General features: G+C 36.5%; 1 protein-coding gene across 4 annotated transcripts in view; it reads right to left on the bottom strand.

Moving 5' to 3' along the window:
- The window catches only part of LOC134790546 (ral guanine nucleotide dissociation stimulator), a 48,356-nt gene extending 32,282 nt beyond the window's left edge, over positions 1 to 16,074 (bottom strand). For 2 of the 4 annotated variants that reach the window (XM_063761377.1, XM_063761376.1), the window contains exon 1: positions 15,736 to 16,074. In XM_063761377.1, the coding sequence (XP_063617447.1) occupies positions 15,736 to 15,759 (24 nt within the window). In that variant the 5' untranslated portion in view covers positions 15,760 to 16,074. Of the gene's footprint in view, positions 1 to 1,405; positions 1,706 to 4,272; positions 4,550 to 15,735 lie in introns of those variants that run through there. The other 2 variants (XM_063761373.1, XM_063761374.1) reach the window with 2 other exon arrangements.
- Positions 16,075 to 16,404: the final 330 nt, after the last annotated feature.

Raw genomic sequence — 16,404 nt, forward strand, 5'->3', positions numbered from 1 at the left:
TTTGGCTTATTTGGTAATGTAAGCTGTCTGATACACATTGCTTTTAATGAGCAATTTCGACTTCGACACAAAAATTGGAGTCAAAAGCATATTCGCCCAATTCGCCGACAGACGTCCGAGTGGAGAAGACAGTAACGAAGTTATCCGTCTTGGATTCCTGTGTGCATGCACCGACACCGACGCTCACATAACACAAGCCTTGACCCGGATGGCTAACGAAGTCAAGATACTACGCGCGGTAACCGTCACTTCATAAAACAAACTACCGAAATAACTCAACAAACTACCTTATTTTCAGTTTGTTAGCAAACAACAGACTGATACACTTCGTCTGAGGACAACAGACTAAGTTTTATGTCAGTAATTGGTCATCGCTCAGTTATAGGCCCTCATCACATTGGAGCATAAGGGCCTTACTCAACACTTCAATGAGCACAACTTCATTCTTGTAAGTTGTGCTCATTGAAGTGTACATACTTAGGTACTCATAACTTGAACGTAAACTGTACCTTGTACCTACTAGTCGACTTCATTACTGGTGTAATTTAACAACCATATTTTCATGGAGATAAGAAGAGGCATTAAATGGGAAATGAAAGCACCTAGAAAGGAATCATAACAATGTATGTAGGTAACTAGGTACGTCAGCAGTCACCACAAGTGGCCCATAAATCTTAGCATGACCGAAATTCATGTTGAATAGCGGGTAATAAGCGCGTAAAGTTGTAGAACAAATACTATGAGTAACTGTCGATGTCGGTACAATTAGAAGAAGCCGATAGACTTGTGAATGAATCATTGCCTGTGAGACATGAATGAATAACAACTTTTTCGAATAACATCACCTAAAACCACCATATTCGTATTATGCAAACAAAAGTAAATATTTGCGAAATGTCGTCATCAATATCATCAATTTCCAGTCTACGACAATCTTATCCATCTTTTCCGCTGATCTCTGAGACATAGATAAGATACTTAAGAGCAGAAATGATAACTTGATAAGTTCTCTCCTATAATAATAGTGGTACATGTAAATGTATTAATAGTCATTCTAGATATAATAACATTATTCACATTCAAATGCGAAAGTACTTGACTCAAGATGATTTTTCGGCCTTGGCCGGCAATAATATATGAATGTGAAAATGAAATTTTTACGGTAATTTCTTACTGAATATTTATCAGTTTTATCACCATAATGATCGTTGGATATTCATATATTATTGCCGATATATGAATATCCAACGATCATTATGGTGATAAAACTGATAAATATTCAGTAAGAAATTACCGTAAAAATGGAGGAAGAAATTTTACCCCCGCAAACGAGGTGGTTTGATAAAATTTAAGTAAAGTAGTCAACGAAATGAAGATTATTCGTGCGTCTGATATTGCAAGTTACCTTGACGTACCACCTTGTCTGCGATTTTCTGTGCCTGGGTCGGCGGCGGTCGGGGCTGCGCGAGTCGGCGCGCTGAGCGGCGGGCGCGCGCAGCGCGTGGCAGCGCGCCGCCAGGGCCTTCGTGCGCTCCGCCAGCGAGTGCCGCAACTCGCTGCCGCCGCAACCCCGCACCAGCATCTCTCAACCACCCGCTTCTTTCACTTCAATGTCCTCCTCGTCGACGATGCCACTCATTGCGGATAACTCAACACGACCGTTTGCAAATTTGGTTAATATTGTCCGTTGACGCCACTTATAAAGAAAATAACCGTTGTAACAAACGTAGGTCAATAGTCAGTGTCAAGAAGGGTACCTACTAAGCAAATTTTGTTATAAGTAGTTTTCAGATCTTCAGACCTCATTGAGATGATTTAAACTAGTGAAAACAAATTGAATTACTCAATCGAGATTGTTTAGCAAATAAGATTCATTCATCTAATTAAGTGACACAAGGTCTGGGTTGAATGATAAAGGTCGAGTTACATTCTATTTATAGGTAGTCCCTGCAGTGACTAATATACCGAAGAGCTAATCTAATGTCGGTTGACGAATCATGAGGGGGCATCCTACTATCAAATAACAAAACAAAGTACCATTTATATGTGCTTACTGCATAACAATTGTCGGTTGTTCTTTGGCTGTAATTTTTACACGACTACGGCAAAGTTCAATATTTTAAATAGTAGTAAAGTATGTATATTTGTATGTAGGAAATTATGAGGTTTCAAAGATATTGAATGTGGTATAAATCGATTTATTTTTGTAATCGGTCTAGAAACATGGACTATTTCTACAGTTTTCTTAACTTTTGTACATCTAATTGTCACTAAGTTAAGTACAACGCTGCATGATGGCCTGCAATGCACTGCAGTGCTGTACTGCTGTACCCGTATATTTAGTTCCCGCCTAATTTATACCTAACACAGCAGACTAAAATACATACGTGCTCGCCTGCCACCTACTTCATTATGCATCCGACTTAGGTAGGTATTTCATTCTTCACCATAAATAATGTTAATGTATGCATTCCACAAAGGGATGTCTTTGTACCCTGGATTATAGCAGAGCACGTTTCTACGCACCTCTGCATGGAAACTTTAAAAATTCTTATGTGACACAGGCAACTAAACCTAGGTTTATGCTGTCGTGTCGTTAAGGTTTAATTTCTCATAGATGTCGTGGCTTTGCTCATAACATAACATGTTGTCATGAGGGTAATAAACTTGATAGAAATCTGTGATGTAATTACAATGTTTGTTTAATAGCCGTCTGGCGTTCTCTCTCAACGTTATCTGGCGTTTAAGAGACTAATAAAATGTTCGCACATATTATACGTATCCGACAAGCTATCTAGCCGTAAGTGGAGTGGAGAGGTGGTTGGTTGACAAGTGAGACAGCGTGCCTGCGGAGTAGGTCGATATCTGTCTGACAAGGAAATTGGATAATTGAGGAAGGGAGCGGCTGGCCGCCGACGAGCTACATGCTTCATCCAACGTCACTCAACATCGTCAATTGGTCGAATAATAAATGAACTCAGGTATGTATACTTCCCTAGTTACAAATTTGTAGGTGGCTCTTGTATACAAAATTAGTTTACAATTACGGCTAATTGAATCCTTAACTACAAATATAAATTTTTCGTACTTCTAGTAAGTTAACTTCTTTATTTTAGTTTTTTTTAATATCGATCGGTAGTAAACTGGTTCCACTGACAAGCACATAGGTACTTAGTCGCTAATGCATAAATTTATTTGGTTGATTGTAAATATATTATTTGCTTTATGATAATTTTATTTATCTTTACCTGTACTGCTTATCGAAAATTTAAACCGTAGCCAGGTGGCGAATACAACTTTGTTTTTACAACCGGTTTGAGTTTTGATTATCGCTCTTATGAATAGAGCAGAGAGTGCTTTTTTGCCAAATTTAGCGAGCAGGTGACAGGTGGCAGGCAGCGGATTGTTAGTCAGGTGTGAAAGGGCCAAAACTTGTATTCCAATTTTGTTACCTGATACCTGTCTTTGATAAAAGTCTCGTAATAATGTTGAACTACTTCCCCTTTTCCTTGCATGCGTTTATACTTTGAGTTGTGAAATAAATATCAATTCACGAGGTACTTGAAATGACACATTTCCTGTAGCTATACACAGCTTCTTATCCATCTCAGTTGCTAATCAAAGGCATTACGTAAGTATGTCTTGATATCGTTGTTTAGAAGTCACTTTGTTCTGACAAACATAATGAATCAGCTGTCGTTCGGAGCGTTAAATCATTAAAAATTGTTACTCATACTGCACTTATTCACATAGGTAGTCATTGTATTGTGTTTATCAGACTTCAAGAAATGAGGTTCTCAATTCAAATTCTTTTTTTGTGTTACTGATGTTACGTTACATGCGCCGGATATGAACCGATTTGAATAATTACATATTTCTTTGTAGCCAAGTGTATATCATATCTGGTAGCATCTTGAATTTAACAAGGTTTTATACTTCATGTAAATAGACAAGGTAAGCTAGCCTTTCACTGCTCACCGACAAACTCGTACCTAACTAAATTTAGATTACCTAGTCAAAACAACTGCCAACGTAACAACTGAGACAATACCAATTTATGTTTTGTGCAATTTAGTGATGTGACCGCGACACCATCACCGGTTTTGAACAGTACTAAGCTACTTAGTTATTTTCAGTCCTTAAGTAGTTTTACTGAAACGGTCACGAAGTTTATCCGAAAACCATAACATCATTATAGAATTGATAGTTTTTTTTCATACATTTTACTTAAATGCTTTATTAACGCTACTACACTTGACAATGACCACTTACCTACGGTAATCACAAGGTATGCCTACAGTCTAATTACCATGTAAATTATTCTCCGCGCAAAAAACACCGGCTCACTTTACAACAAACACTAAAACCGTGAGACCGGTCTTCATAAACACTGAACCATTCGTTAATTCAAAAGAGCACCTCGCACTGCGAATGAATGTCAGAGATGTTTATAACAATCTTAGCGCGAATCGGACTTATAGAGTTAAATAAAAAATAATGAACGGAGTCAACGTTGACAAGCCCTTCCGAACGTTGCGCTCGGCGCGCGTCGTCTGAGCCTCGAGCCTCAGCCGAACAGTCGGGCGCTTCGCATCGCCGCCTCGACAAGGAGCACTAGCTATCTGGCTAAAGTCAAAACTACGCATGTGCGGGTTTTCCATAGCTTTTCCATCGCTGTGGTAATGCTATACTTACCCATACGTATGCGTTTGCGGTTACAGTTTAAATTCACCAGTAATTAGTTTAAGTCTGCTATGCTAAATATTTTTTTCTGATTAAACTATCATACCGCCAGATGGCTTTATAAGCTATTTGATTTAATACTTTATCACCAGTGCAAAAATAGTTATTTGTTTTACAAGGGGGCAAAGTTGTTGTTTAACTGCTCGTGCTAATATTGATACCCGAGCAAGCGAAAGATTCCAAAATTGAACCACGAGCATAGCGAGTGGTTCGAAAAATGGAATCTTGAGCGTTGCGAGGGTTTCAAAGCACGAGGGTTAAACAAAATTTGCCCCCGAGTGAAACACAAAATTTTTCACCACACCAACTTGAAGCAAATATTAAATGTAAAATATCAAACAAAATCAAACCAAATCAAATCCAAATGAATGTAATTAAAAAATTATCATCCAAAATCATCATTTAAAAGTCATTTCTACCAGCAAACATAAGAAACCAACTCAAAATTTGCATTTGATTACTTTGTCTCACATGTGAATAAAATGCAACTTTGCTATCAGTTTTTAAAGTGCAAAGTAAGCCTTTCCGAGCTGGTGTGGTGAAAAGTAAGTATTAAGATTCCATTTTTCGAATTCAATTTTGGAATCTTTCGCTTGCTCGGGTATCAATATTAGCACGAGCGGTTAAACAACAACTTTGCCCCCTTGTAAATCAAATAACTATTTCTCCACGTACACGTTCCTAATATTGTTTCTGGGCAACCAATAATCATTTTCATTTGGTCTAAAGCGCTTTAGTTCCATACAAACAAAACGAATCAAAAACGTTATCGAATTTGATTACTTAGTATTTATGTTATGGTTTAAACTTTTAAAGTTTAAATTCACCTTTCAATATCGTCCGGAATTTAATAAAATGTTATTTCTGCTTCCTTGTTCTTCCGTTTATTCAGAAATCCGTAAACAGAACAATATCTTTTATACGGATTAGAACGAGATTTAGGTTTCGAAGCCATTGTGTATTGTGACACCCCCCTGCTATTAGCTAGTTTCTAACTAAACTATAAAACTCCTTTATATCTTGACTTTAAACAAAGTATTTTACTTATAGTTTGTCAAAGGACTGTCTCATTTCAATCGTAGACAGAGAGAATCATACTATCTTTGTCATATACTAGTACTAGCAGCACCCAAAAGAAAAGAATGAGTATAGTTTTCCTTTCTTACTGACTGACAAATTGGTTTGACCAACTATATAACCTACATGGTTCGTAAGAATTAGTGACATAATTTTTAAAAAGTTATTACTCCCTAGGGAGTTATAGCTTTTTTTTCACAATCCATAACTCCTGCGGGAACAATATAGCCCTTTGTCCTTTAGTACACCTGCATGAAATAAAGGCTTCGTCACGCCCCGCCCGGAAAACGCGCCTGTATGACGGAACCTGAAGCCTTAAGGTTCCTTAAGGCTTAAGGTTCCTTAAGGCTTAAGGTTCCTTAAGGCTTAAGGTTCCTTAAGGCTTAAGGTTCCTTAAGGCTTAAGGTTCCTTAAGGCTTAAGGTCTTTTTCGAGTAAGTGTGATAAAAAAAATATTATGCACCTGAGATCTCGCTAACGTCACGCACAACCGGCACAACAATAATGAAGAAACGCAACTTAGTAAGTTTGTATTTGTACTGTGACTATCAGTCATAATTGTTTTTGCACCTACTTGTGTGCTGTGCAGAAATAACTAGTGTGTAGGGATTGCAAACCGGATTGATTTTCAATCCGACCGGATCCGGCCGGATTTTGGCCACAATCCGGCCGGATCCGGCTAGGTATAAGGATATTAAAGTTAATTAAATGACATATTTTTCAAGTTTTATACGTTATATGAGAAACAAAGGGTATTTTTAAAAATGTATTCATAAAACAACAATTTTACGTTAATAAGAAATAACTTTTTAACAATAAAATAAAAGTAAGTATTAAAAAGTCTCACAATGACAATCTGAATTTAAAAATAAAACTTGAAATCGAAGTCATTTATTAATTTCTGCTCAAATTTACGTTTACAATAAAATTATAAATTTGATTATAGTATTAAAGTAAATCTAATTATAATAGGTATAATTAACAAATACAACAGAGAAGATAACGTAAATGTAACCTAAAATTAAAACTACCTACAAAACTAAACTAACATTAAAATAAACCTACTTAAAAATTAAACAACAATAGAAAAAATAGTAGTGAACCACTATCACTTATAGTCCAAAGCCTGTTAATGGGATAATTATGGGATGGGAATTGGAGAACTCCTTGAAAGGACAAATTTTCGCAACTGTTCTTAGATGGAATTATTTGTAACGCTGATATCCATTCTAATATCAAGATATTTATTTTTAACCAAAAGTATATGAAATGTGCTCCAATATTATCTTGCTTTCATTTTTTTTCCCGTGAAAATAGTTTTATAGCCTAAATCACAAATAAGTAAATAATTCATGAATAAATATTTGGGGACAATCTTATACAGATCGACCTACTCGTAGCCCCAAACCAAGCAAAGCTTGTACTATGGGTACTAGCTAGCTAGGTAGTACTACTAGGCGACGATATATATACATATAGTATATTGATAAATACATGCTTATATACATAGAAAACACCCATGACTCAGGAACAAATATCTGTGTTCATCACCCAACTAAATGACCTTACCGGGATTCAAACCCAGGACCATCGGCTTCATAGACAGTGTCACTGAATGGTCACTACCCACTAGGCAAGACCGGTCGTTACAAATGCCTTCCATAACATCTCCATCCTTTAATTTTTACTTCTAAGTATATAAGTAATCGTCGTATCGTGCCGATTTGTGCCACCAACATGAAAGAAGAGGAAATCCTCCTCTGTTCTCATTCTCAATCATCGTCATATTAAATATCTTCTTATTTTACTAAATCTTGACTTTTTCATTCATTCTTTATTCTGTTTAACTTCTTTCTTCCATCCGTCGCCTTTATCTCACCTAAAACGCTCAGTGGGTGCTGTGTGCGGTCTTTTTTTTCTATTTTCCCGGATCCGTTTTCCCTACTAGTGTGTTAGTTGGTTACACTCATTTATGAAGTAAGTAATGTTGTATCTTGATTGGAAGCACGGTGCGTGGTGCGTGAATTGGATGCGCGAGGGCAAGTGCCGAGTCTACTGAAAGATTTCAACGCGCTATAAGTACATAGAGTCTGTCTAAGCTAATAACCTTGCACCGACTTGAACGGAACAAAGTGAGGAAGTGTCATTATAAACGTCACATTTTCATTTAAATTTGACATTAATGATGACATTGACACACTTTGCCATTGCAAATGCCATGCAGAGATGGCTTAATCCGACTAAGGCAGATCTGCGTGTTTACTACTAGTAACAACTTGGTGGTAATAGCTGGGAATAACCCGATTAAACGATCGACGAAGTGACTTAACCAAAAACATATGTTGGTCGCTTTCTGCACGCATCAAGGCCTGAGCCTCTACCATCAGTTTTAACATTGACATAACGCTAACGTCTACGTAATTTACTTTCTGTACATCTCGCTTCCACTATTGCTCGCATATGCGAGTACGAGCGAGATGCATAGAAAGTAAGTTACGTAAACGTGAGCGTTATGTCAATGTCAAAACTGATGGTAGCCGTACTGGCTGGGCCATCGAGAGATGGGGCAAAACGAAACTCACCCTAAGGACGGTAAGAAAAGAAAATTATTACAACTCGCCTGCTCGAAAATTTGTATCCAACTATGCACCAGCGTTGGAAACAATATAATTTCCACCGAATAAATAATAACTATTTATTACTTCATTACTTACCAAGACCTATACACGTACTTACATAATAATTTGTTTTTTCACTATTCGAATGTTGTAAAACAGGATTCCATTAATAAATTGTGCGTTTAGACGGAACTGAATGCGAAAGTGTCCGAAGGTCCGGTGGTTTCACTTACACTTTCTACAAAAATATTCGGCGCTGCGTATAATAGTCAAAGTATGCGAGCTCATAATAATTACCTATTAATTTATAGTGAACAAAAGTGATATAACCGCAACCTATCAGATCTGCTGTACTAAGGTACAGCAGATCTGATGATGGTGTGGTTTAGATAGTACATTCTTCTTCTTTGCCATGTCCCGTTATTTGGGGTCGGCCCTCCTCGTTCGATGGAGCCAGGTTTAGATAGTCCCTACGGGGCCAAAGTTCTGAGCTGACTCTCGTAGCGTGCGATGATAGGCACCGACCCTTTTGCCAAGGTTCAAAAGTAAAACCACCTGGTCTTTTGCCATTAGGTAAATGTTATAAACCAGGGGGCTTAACTAAGGCCTAGTTGTAGATATTTCCAGGACACAGATAATATTAGAAATGCGGTTCACATAGGTATTATTTTGTAAGCTGAAGAGCCCATTTTTGCTTCGGTTTAGTTAGATAGGTAGGAATACTGCCCATGTCCATATTTCCTATAATTTACGTCAGAAGACACTTCATGTAACAAAACGATGTCGGTGCAATATCAGCAGAATATAATATATAGAATATCAGATAATAATTAACAGAAACCCGCATTTAGTAAAAACCAAATGGATTTGAATGGCATGAAGGAAGGCACGCAATCAATAATTACGAGTTCTCGAGTTCTCGACGAGTGTGTTATAAGTTATAACGATAGTTATCTTTTTATTACAAGCTTTTATTTAGTTTCACCTGACCGTTGTCTGTCTGTCTGTCTGTGTGTAATCAAATCTTGCAAGTTAAATTTGATCCACTTCCCGGTTTCCGATTGAGCTGAAATTTTGCATACAGACGTAAGTCGGGTGACAATGCAATATTATGGTGTCATCAAGCTGATCTGATGATGGAGACCGGAGGTGGCCATAGAAACTCTGTGATAAAACAACAAAACCTAATTGTGTTTGGGGTTTTTAGAATTGTCTCGATGAGTATTCGTTGCCTGTGGAAAAAAAAAGTACAGTCGGCGATAAAAGCTTGTACCAAAAATGAAATTTTTGCCAAAAACTTATTTCAAGCTTTTATTATGTCGACCTGTATGTAACTAACTATGTAAATGTAATGGAATCTAAGGTAATTAATTTAACCATCTTCCAAGGATCGTAGCGTCATGAAAATTGGCAGCTATATGTAGTTCTGATGACAATACAATAATACGGTACTGTCGAACTGATCTGATGATGGAGACAGCAGGTAGCCATAGGAACTCTGTGATAAAACAACGCAACCTAATTGTGTTAGGGATTTTTAGAATTGTCTCAATGAGTATTAGTTGTCTGTCGTAACGTAAGAAAAGTACAGTCAGCGATAAAAGCTTCTACCAAAAATGAATTTTTTGCCAAAAACTTATTTGTTTTTAAGTAAGTACGATAAGTAATTTTACAACCGTAGTATTTGACTAGATTTAAGGCTTCGTCACACAGGCGCGTTTTCCGGGCGGAGCGTGAGCGGGGCGCGCCGCTTTTACATATAAAACGCTCACGCGCCGCCCGGAAAACGCGCCTGTGTGACGGAACCTTTAAAACGGCGCGGCGCATTTTGATTTCCCTTTAAATTAACTAATACCTCGAAACTGTTTTCAATTCAACGTCTTTTAATCGGCTTCCGAAAACCAACCAACTTCAAAAATTATAAGGAAAGAACCCCCTATTTTTCTAGGACAGAGTTAAGATGGTTCATTAAAATGTATGAATCAAAGTAACTCTAGTTTTCACCACACCAGTTCGTAAAGGCTGTCGGCTCGATTCGGAAAATGAATTAGATTTCTACTAGACTTCAACAAGTTACGATACGGATAATTTAAAGATATTTGTAAGATAGATATGTCAAATCTGACGTTTCCGCGATTCTGGAGGTCCTCTTGAACGATTTCGACAAGTTATGACTTAGATATCCAAGTCATATCTAGTCGATATCTAAGGTAGATCTAGTTGATCTCTAAATCGTTTCAAGATCTTGTGATTATCTCGAAATCCGAATAGGCCTGTGTGTTGTGTTTGCACCTAGTACCTACTTCAAAGTTCAAAAAGTGATGATTGCATTTTATCGACATGTGTGGTAAAGTAATCTGATGCAAATTTTGAGATGTTTGCTCATGCTGGCTGATGGAATTAATTTTGAATGATAAATATTAAAAAACATTAATTTATTTTAAGTAAGTAAGTAAGTAAGTAAGTAAGTAATTTATTTATTGTAAACTGTGTAGGTACATAAAGGTGTTCAATAAGAAGGTATCAACAGTTGCTCGTTTCGAGCGTACAATTTAAAGCCTTAAAAATAATTAACAACTATATACATTATAAGTATTATAACATCTAATCTTATCATTAATACATATCACTCGCTGTTTCCATCGCTACGAAAAATTCTTTTAAACTATAAAATACATTTTCTGTAAGAAACCGTTTTAGCTGGAATTTAAATTTGTTATCATCTAACATTTTAATATAGTTAGGTAGGGAATTAAATACACGTATAGAAGTAAAGAAGGCGCTTTTGTAGTACAATGTGTTATTTGCCTTTGGACATATTAGGTTATACTTGTACTTTTCTCTTAGATTGTCTCTTAATGAAGACTTTTTAGCGAAATATTCAAAATTATTCTTTACGAAAAGACATAGTTCAAGTACATAAATACCCGTAAGAGTGAGTATCCGTTTGTCTTTAAATACATTCCGAAGTGATTCCTCGGTATTCATACGGTATATAGTACGTACGCATCTCTTTTGTAAAAGAAAAGTACTTTGTACATCTACAGAATTTCCCCAAAAAATAATTCCGTATGTCAGCAGTGGAAAAACATTTCCATAGTAAGAATTTCTAACAATGATTTCGGAGCAAGTGCCCGATAAAATTGACAAAGCATAACATTGACTAGAAATTAAATTATTAATTCGAGCAATATGCTCTTTCCAGTTAAGAAAAGTATCAATAGTAATTCCTAGGAAACGTATATTACTAACTTCTTCTATTGTCGTTCCCCCTTCTGTAATATTTAATTCAATGGGAGTTGTTTTATAATTCCTAAACTGGATATATTTAGTTTTATTTAAGTTGACTTTGAGATTTAGTGAGAGAAGCCAATCTATTACTTTTTTAAGGGTTGAATTAATATTTTGTTCCATATGAGTTATGTTGTGTATATCCCCTGAAAAAAGTATAGTGGCATCATCCGCGAACAACACGCACAACTCGTCAACAATTTTAGGAAACTCGTTAACATACACTAAGAATAAAAGAGGCCCCAGAACACTACCTTGAGGTACCCCTAAATTAGTAGTTTCAAAAGCCGAAAGAGTATTAACTATAGTCTTGAGTTCTTTGCAATAATTGGTGACCATTGTAGCTTGTTGTCTGTTATTTAAATACGATTCAAATAATTTAAGAACATTACCTCTTACACCAATGTTGTCTAATTGTTTCAAAAGTATATCATGTACTACGCAGTCAAAAGCTTTAGACATGTCTAAAAGCAAAGATATACAAGGTTGCTTATCATTGACTCTATCCCATATGCCCTTAAACATTTTAAATATTGCCAGAGAAGTAGATTTTAGTTTTTGGAAACCAAATTGGTTAGGATTCAAAATTTTTTTAGAACTCAGATAATTATCTAGTCTCGTATAAATTACTTTTTCAAATATTTTAGAGAAGCTAGACAACAGGGCTATAGGTCTATAATTATTTATGTTATCCATAGCACCTTTTTTATGTATTGGTTTTATTAGTGCTACTTTTAGGGAATTTGGAAATATACCTGTACTTAGCATAAGATTAATAATATACACAAGGGGATCTACTATGTAGTCAATACATGATTTAATTATTTGCATGGGTATACCATCATATCCCGAGCTTTTTTTATTTTTTAAGGATCTTACTATTTTACATATTTCATACGCATCAACGGGCACTACATACATACTATTACATACCTTATCGGTCATTAATTTGTAGTTCTGGACACTGGACATGGAATGGGTTTGCTGACTAGTGAAAAATCTATTAAAAGTATCAGCTATTAGCTGTGGTTCCTTAATAGTTTTACATTCAATTGTTAATTTCTCAATTGAAGGAGCAATGGTATTTGTGGACGAGGTATGCTGTTTTATAAGCCCCCACATAGCTTTAGTTTTATTGGCACTGCTAAGTATGTATTTATCGTTTGCTATTATTTTTGATTTTCTAATAACTTTCTTAAGAACCTTGCAATACCTCTTATATTTGGATATATTAGAATTTCTAGATTTTTTTTGATTTTGCAAATACATTGTGCGTTTGACTTTACTTGATCTCATTATTCCTAGCGTCTTCCAATTTGGTTTCTTTTTAAATGTTTTTTTAACTCGTTCAAGAGGTATGCAGAGATTATATACTAATTGGAAAAGATCTATAAATGTCTCATACGCAGAGTTTACGTCTGTTTCCTCATATACATGGGAAAAATTGATTTGAGACATATACTTTATAAAAATTTCTAGGTTGGCATCAATTTTTCTAGTGTGAATAAACCAGAATTTTTCGTGAAAACTAGCACTCGTAGGTATCTCGATAATTTGACCAGTATGATCAGAAAGCCCCATATTCATAACCTTAGAGACGTATCGTCGTTGGTTAGTCAATATATTATCTATACACGTTTGGCTTTGATTAGTAATTCTGGTAGGTTCATATATTGTTATAAACATATTAAATTTACTTAATGTTGACTTAAAATCTTTTGTTGATGAGTCATCATTCAATATATTTATGTTAAAGTCACCTGCAATGAATAGCTTTTGCTTTAAATTTCGATTACGTAGAGTTAATTTATACAAGAGACATTCAAGTTTGTCAATGAACAATTTGAAGTCACTACCAGGAACTCTGTATATAGTTACTATAGTAAAACCCAAGTCAGGTATTGATATACCGCATAGTTCAACGTGCATTTCTACTGACATTTCAGATATCCATTGAAGGTTTATGCAATTTATAGAGTTTTGTACGTAAATGCATACACCACCCCTCGTTTTACGGGTTCTACAAAAATACGAAACCGGTTTGTAACCATCAATCTGATATATAGATACTTCATTGCTTTTTAAAAAAGTTTCGGTGAGGCATAGCACATGAATATCAGTTTTCGTAATGTTTTATACCTAGGTACTTATATTACCTACCTACAGTTAGTATTTTCCTCGCGTTGGTGTTCAAAAGCTAAGTTTGTGTACAATCTTGAACTCTGGTTTCGAAGGGAGAGCTTAAATCGATCACCCCAATTAATTGGATGGTGTTTAGCAAAAATGAGTCATCCCACATCCATTTTGCAATAAAATGTCAACTTTAAGTGTAAATTTTTTGAGTTGACATCTTATTGAAAGATTAATGTGGGTTGACACATTATTGCTTAACAGCATTTATTATTAATTATTAAACAGTAACTTTATGGCTCCATTCGGCTCAGCATTGCTCCGAGCAATTATTAGGGTTGGCACCACTTTACTTCCTTGTGCGTGCACGACCACAGATAAGATAATCACTTGAATTTTGACAACCCTAAATAGCCGAAAGGGATAGTGCTATATATTAGAAAGGGATAGCACGATTCGACCCTGAATCGCTGTCAAACTTCGGGTTTGTAGGAAGTGTCCTTTCTGTACGGTAGTACTATTATTTCTTCTGTGGTATTAGCTAGTTTCCGAAATAAAAAGCGACATCTACCGGGAAATTGAGTAAACTGTTTGTACAGTTTGTTTCTCTCGTGCCTTGAAACCCTCGCAACTTTCAATAATCTGTTTTGTTTGGGTCAAATCGTATTATAGTAGGTACTAGGTTTAGGTAGGTAGTACTTGGATAGGTATCCAATGATATCCAGTACAGGAGATTAAATATTTATGAATTTCCGTGATTTTTATAACAACATACTTACCTATAATTGTGATTACGTTCTACACGAGACTAGTATATGTAAGGAGTGTGTGATCGATTATGAGGAAAATGTTGAAAGAAACTAATCTGAAGTGAACAACAATGGCAGAAACTGGAGCGCCTGGTGTTGCTGCTAGTGAAGCAACACCCGCTCCCACGGACACTTTCCACACTCTGATATAACCAGCGATAGCTGCTCGTTGCTACTATTTACCAACCAGGAGTATTAAAGTAGCAGAATATGTTTGGGCGAAAATGCCGAAAACATATGTATTTGCAATTATGATGTATCTATCTTGTACCGTCGATACACGCGCTGAGGTGTTTTATATCAATGACTCACGGATTTTTTGAACGAGCTGCCCACACTACCTCATAAAATTATGGTCAGTGCTCCGGAGACGTGTTGACTCAATCTTAATTTTAGTAAGGTTTACTCGGCTAATTCCGAATGTCGAAAACTGTCGGATAATTCCGAAATTCAGATGAAAATCACCCTTAATTCCATCATAATAAAAGTCTCTTTTCGGAATTATCCGACAGTTTTCGACATTCGGAATTAGCCGAGTAAACCTATTATATATCATATCATAAATATTGCAATGTTAATTCAATTTTAACACCCATGGCTATTATTTAAGTCACGATTTTATTATGCCCACAAGCAGCTAAAAGTTAGAAACTTTCAATAGCATCAGATGCCAATTTTCCGCCTTCCATATGTTACCAACTTATCTGCTTGTGCCTTGCCTTGTTATGGAAGGTAAATAGTTTGTAACAAATATTATGAACCTCGTCACGTTATGAAGGCTTGCGTTACCTAAGATGCATAAAATATTAAAGTAAACGTTTGGATGTGGAATGGCCTTCAGCGTCTAGCTAATTCGCACAGTAAAATCAATGATAAAGTCATCATTAAAAATAGCCAATACTGTTCACTGCTTACTGCATTAAAAGGCGCTAGTCGATCTCCACCGGTGCTCTCGTAATCTGTGTGCTTATATCCTGTTCCGATTTTACATAATCAAGCAGGGAAAGTAAACTCATATCGTACATAGACAATAACAAATCAAAACAGTGAATATGAAAGTGATATTACCAAGCTCTCGTCATCCTGGTTCATCTTTTTCTCCGCATGGTTCCCGTGGAACACCCGCGGCTACGCCACGGCTACTGTCCAGGTAAGGGACCACACTGCACCACCGCACGTCACAACAACACACCACATTCCATCACTGCATCCGCGTCCAACATATGATCGGTACTGACGTCACACGCTTTCTCGCAGAACACAAGGTTAAGTTCGCGGAGTCCCGAGCACTACACTAAAACATCGAATTAACAGTACACACTGATTTTAATTTTGATGATTATTTTCGATCGTCGCGTGTGAAGGGAATGCGATAGTAACGCATGTAATGACTTTCGCGCACGAAGCAACTGAGTGAAGCGGGGCGTCGTGGCAGCGCGGGCGCACGCTCCACGTAACGGCACGAGCCCCCGCCGCGCGCCGCGACCCCGGCAGACCTGCCCTCTCGCACCTTGCCGGCGCCGACGCCGCACTGCCTCCGCTTGCTCCACTCCATCAGCTCCTCCTGAATACAATAAATAGATATGAATAGGGCAATTGATAAATGATAACAATACTTATTGTTCTTATAAAGAGCTCGAAGCGGTAAACGATGAGATGTTGATTATTCAATAGTTCAATACTATTCAATAGGTAAATTACCATTATCTTCTTAACAATTACATAGTATTAAATAGT

Source organism: Cydia splendana, chromosome 5 (assembly GCF_910591565.1).
Source record: "Cydia splendana chromosome 5, ilCydSple1.2, whole genome shotgun sequence".
NCBI lineage: Eukaryota > Metazoa > Arthropoda > Insecta > Lepidoptera > Tortricidae > Cydia > Cydia splendana.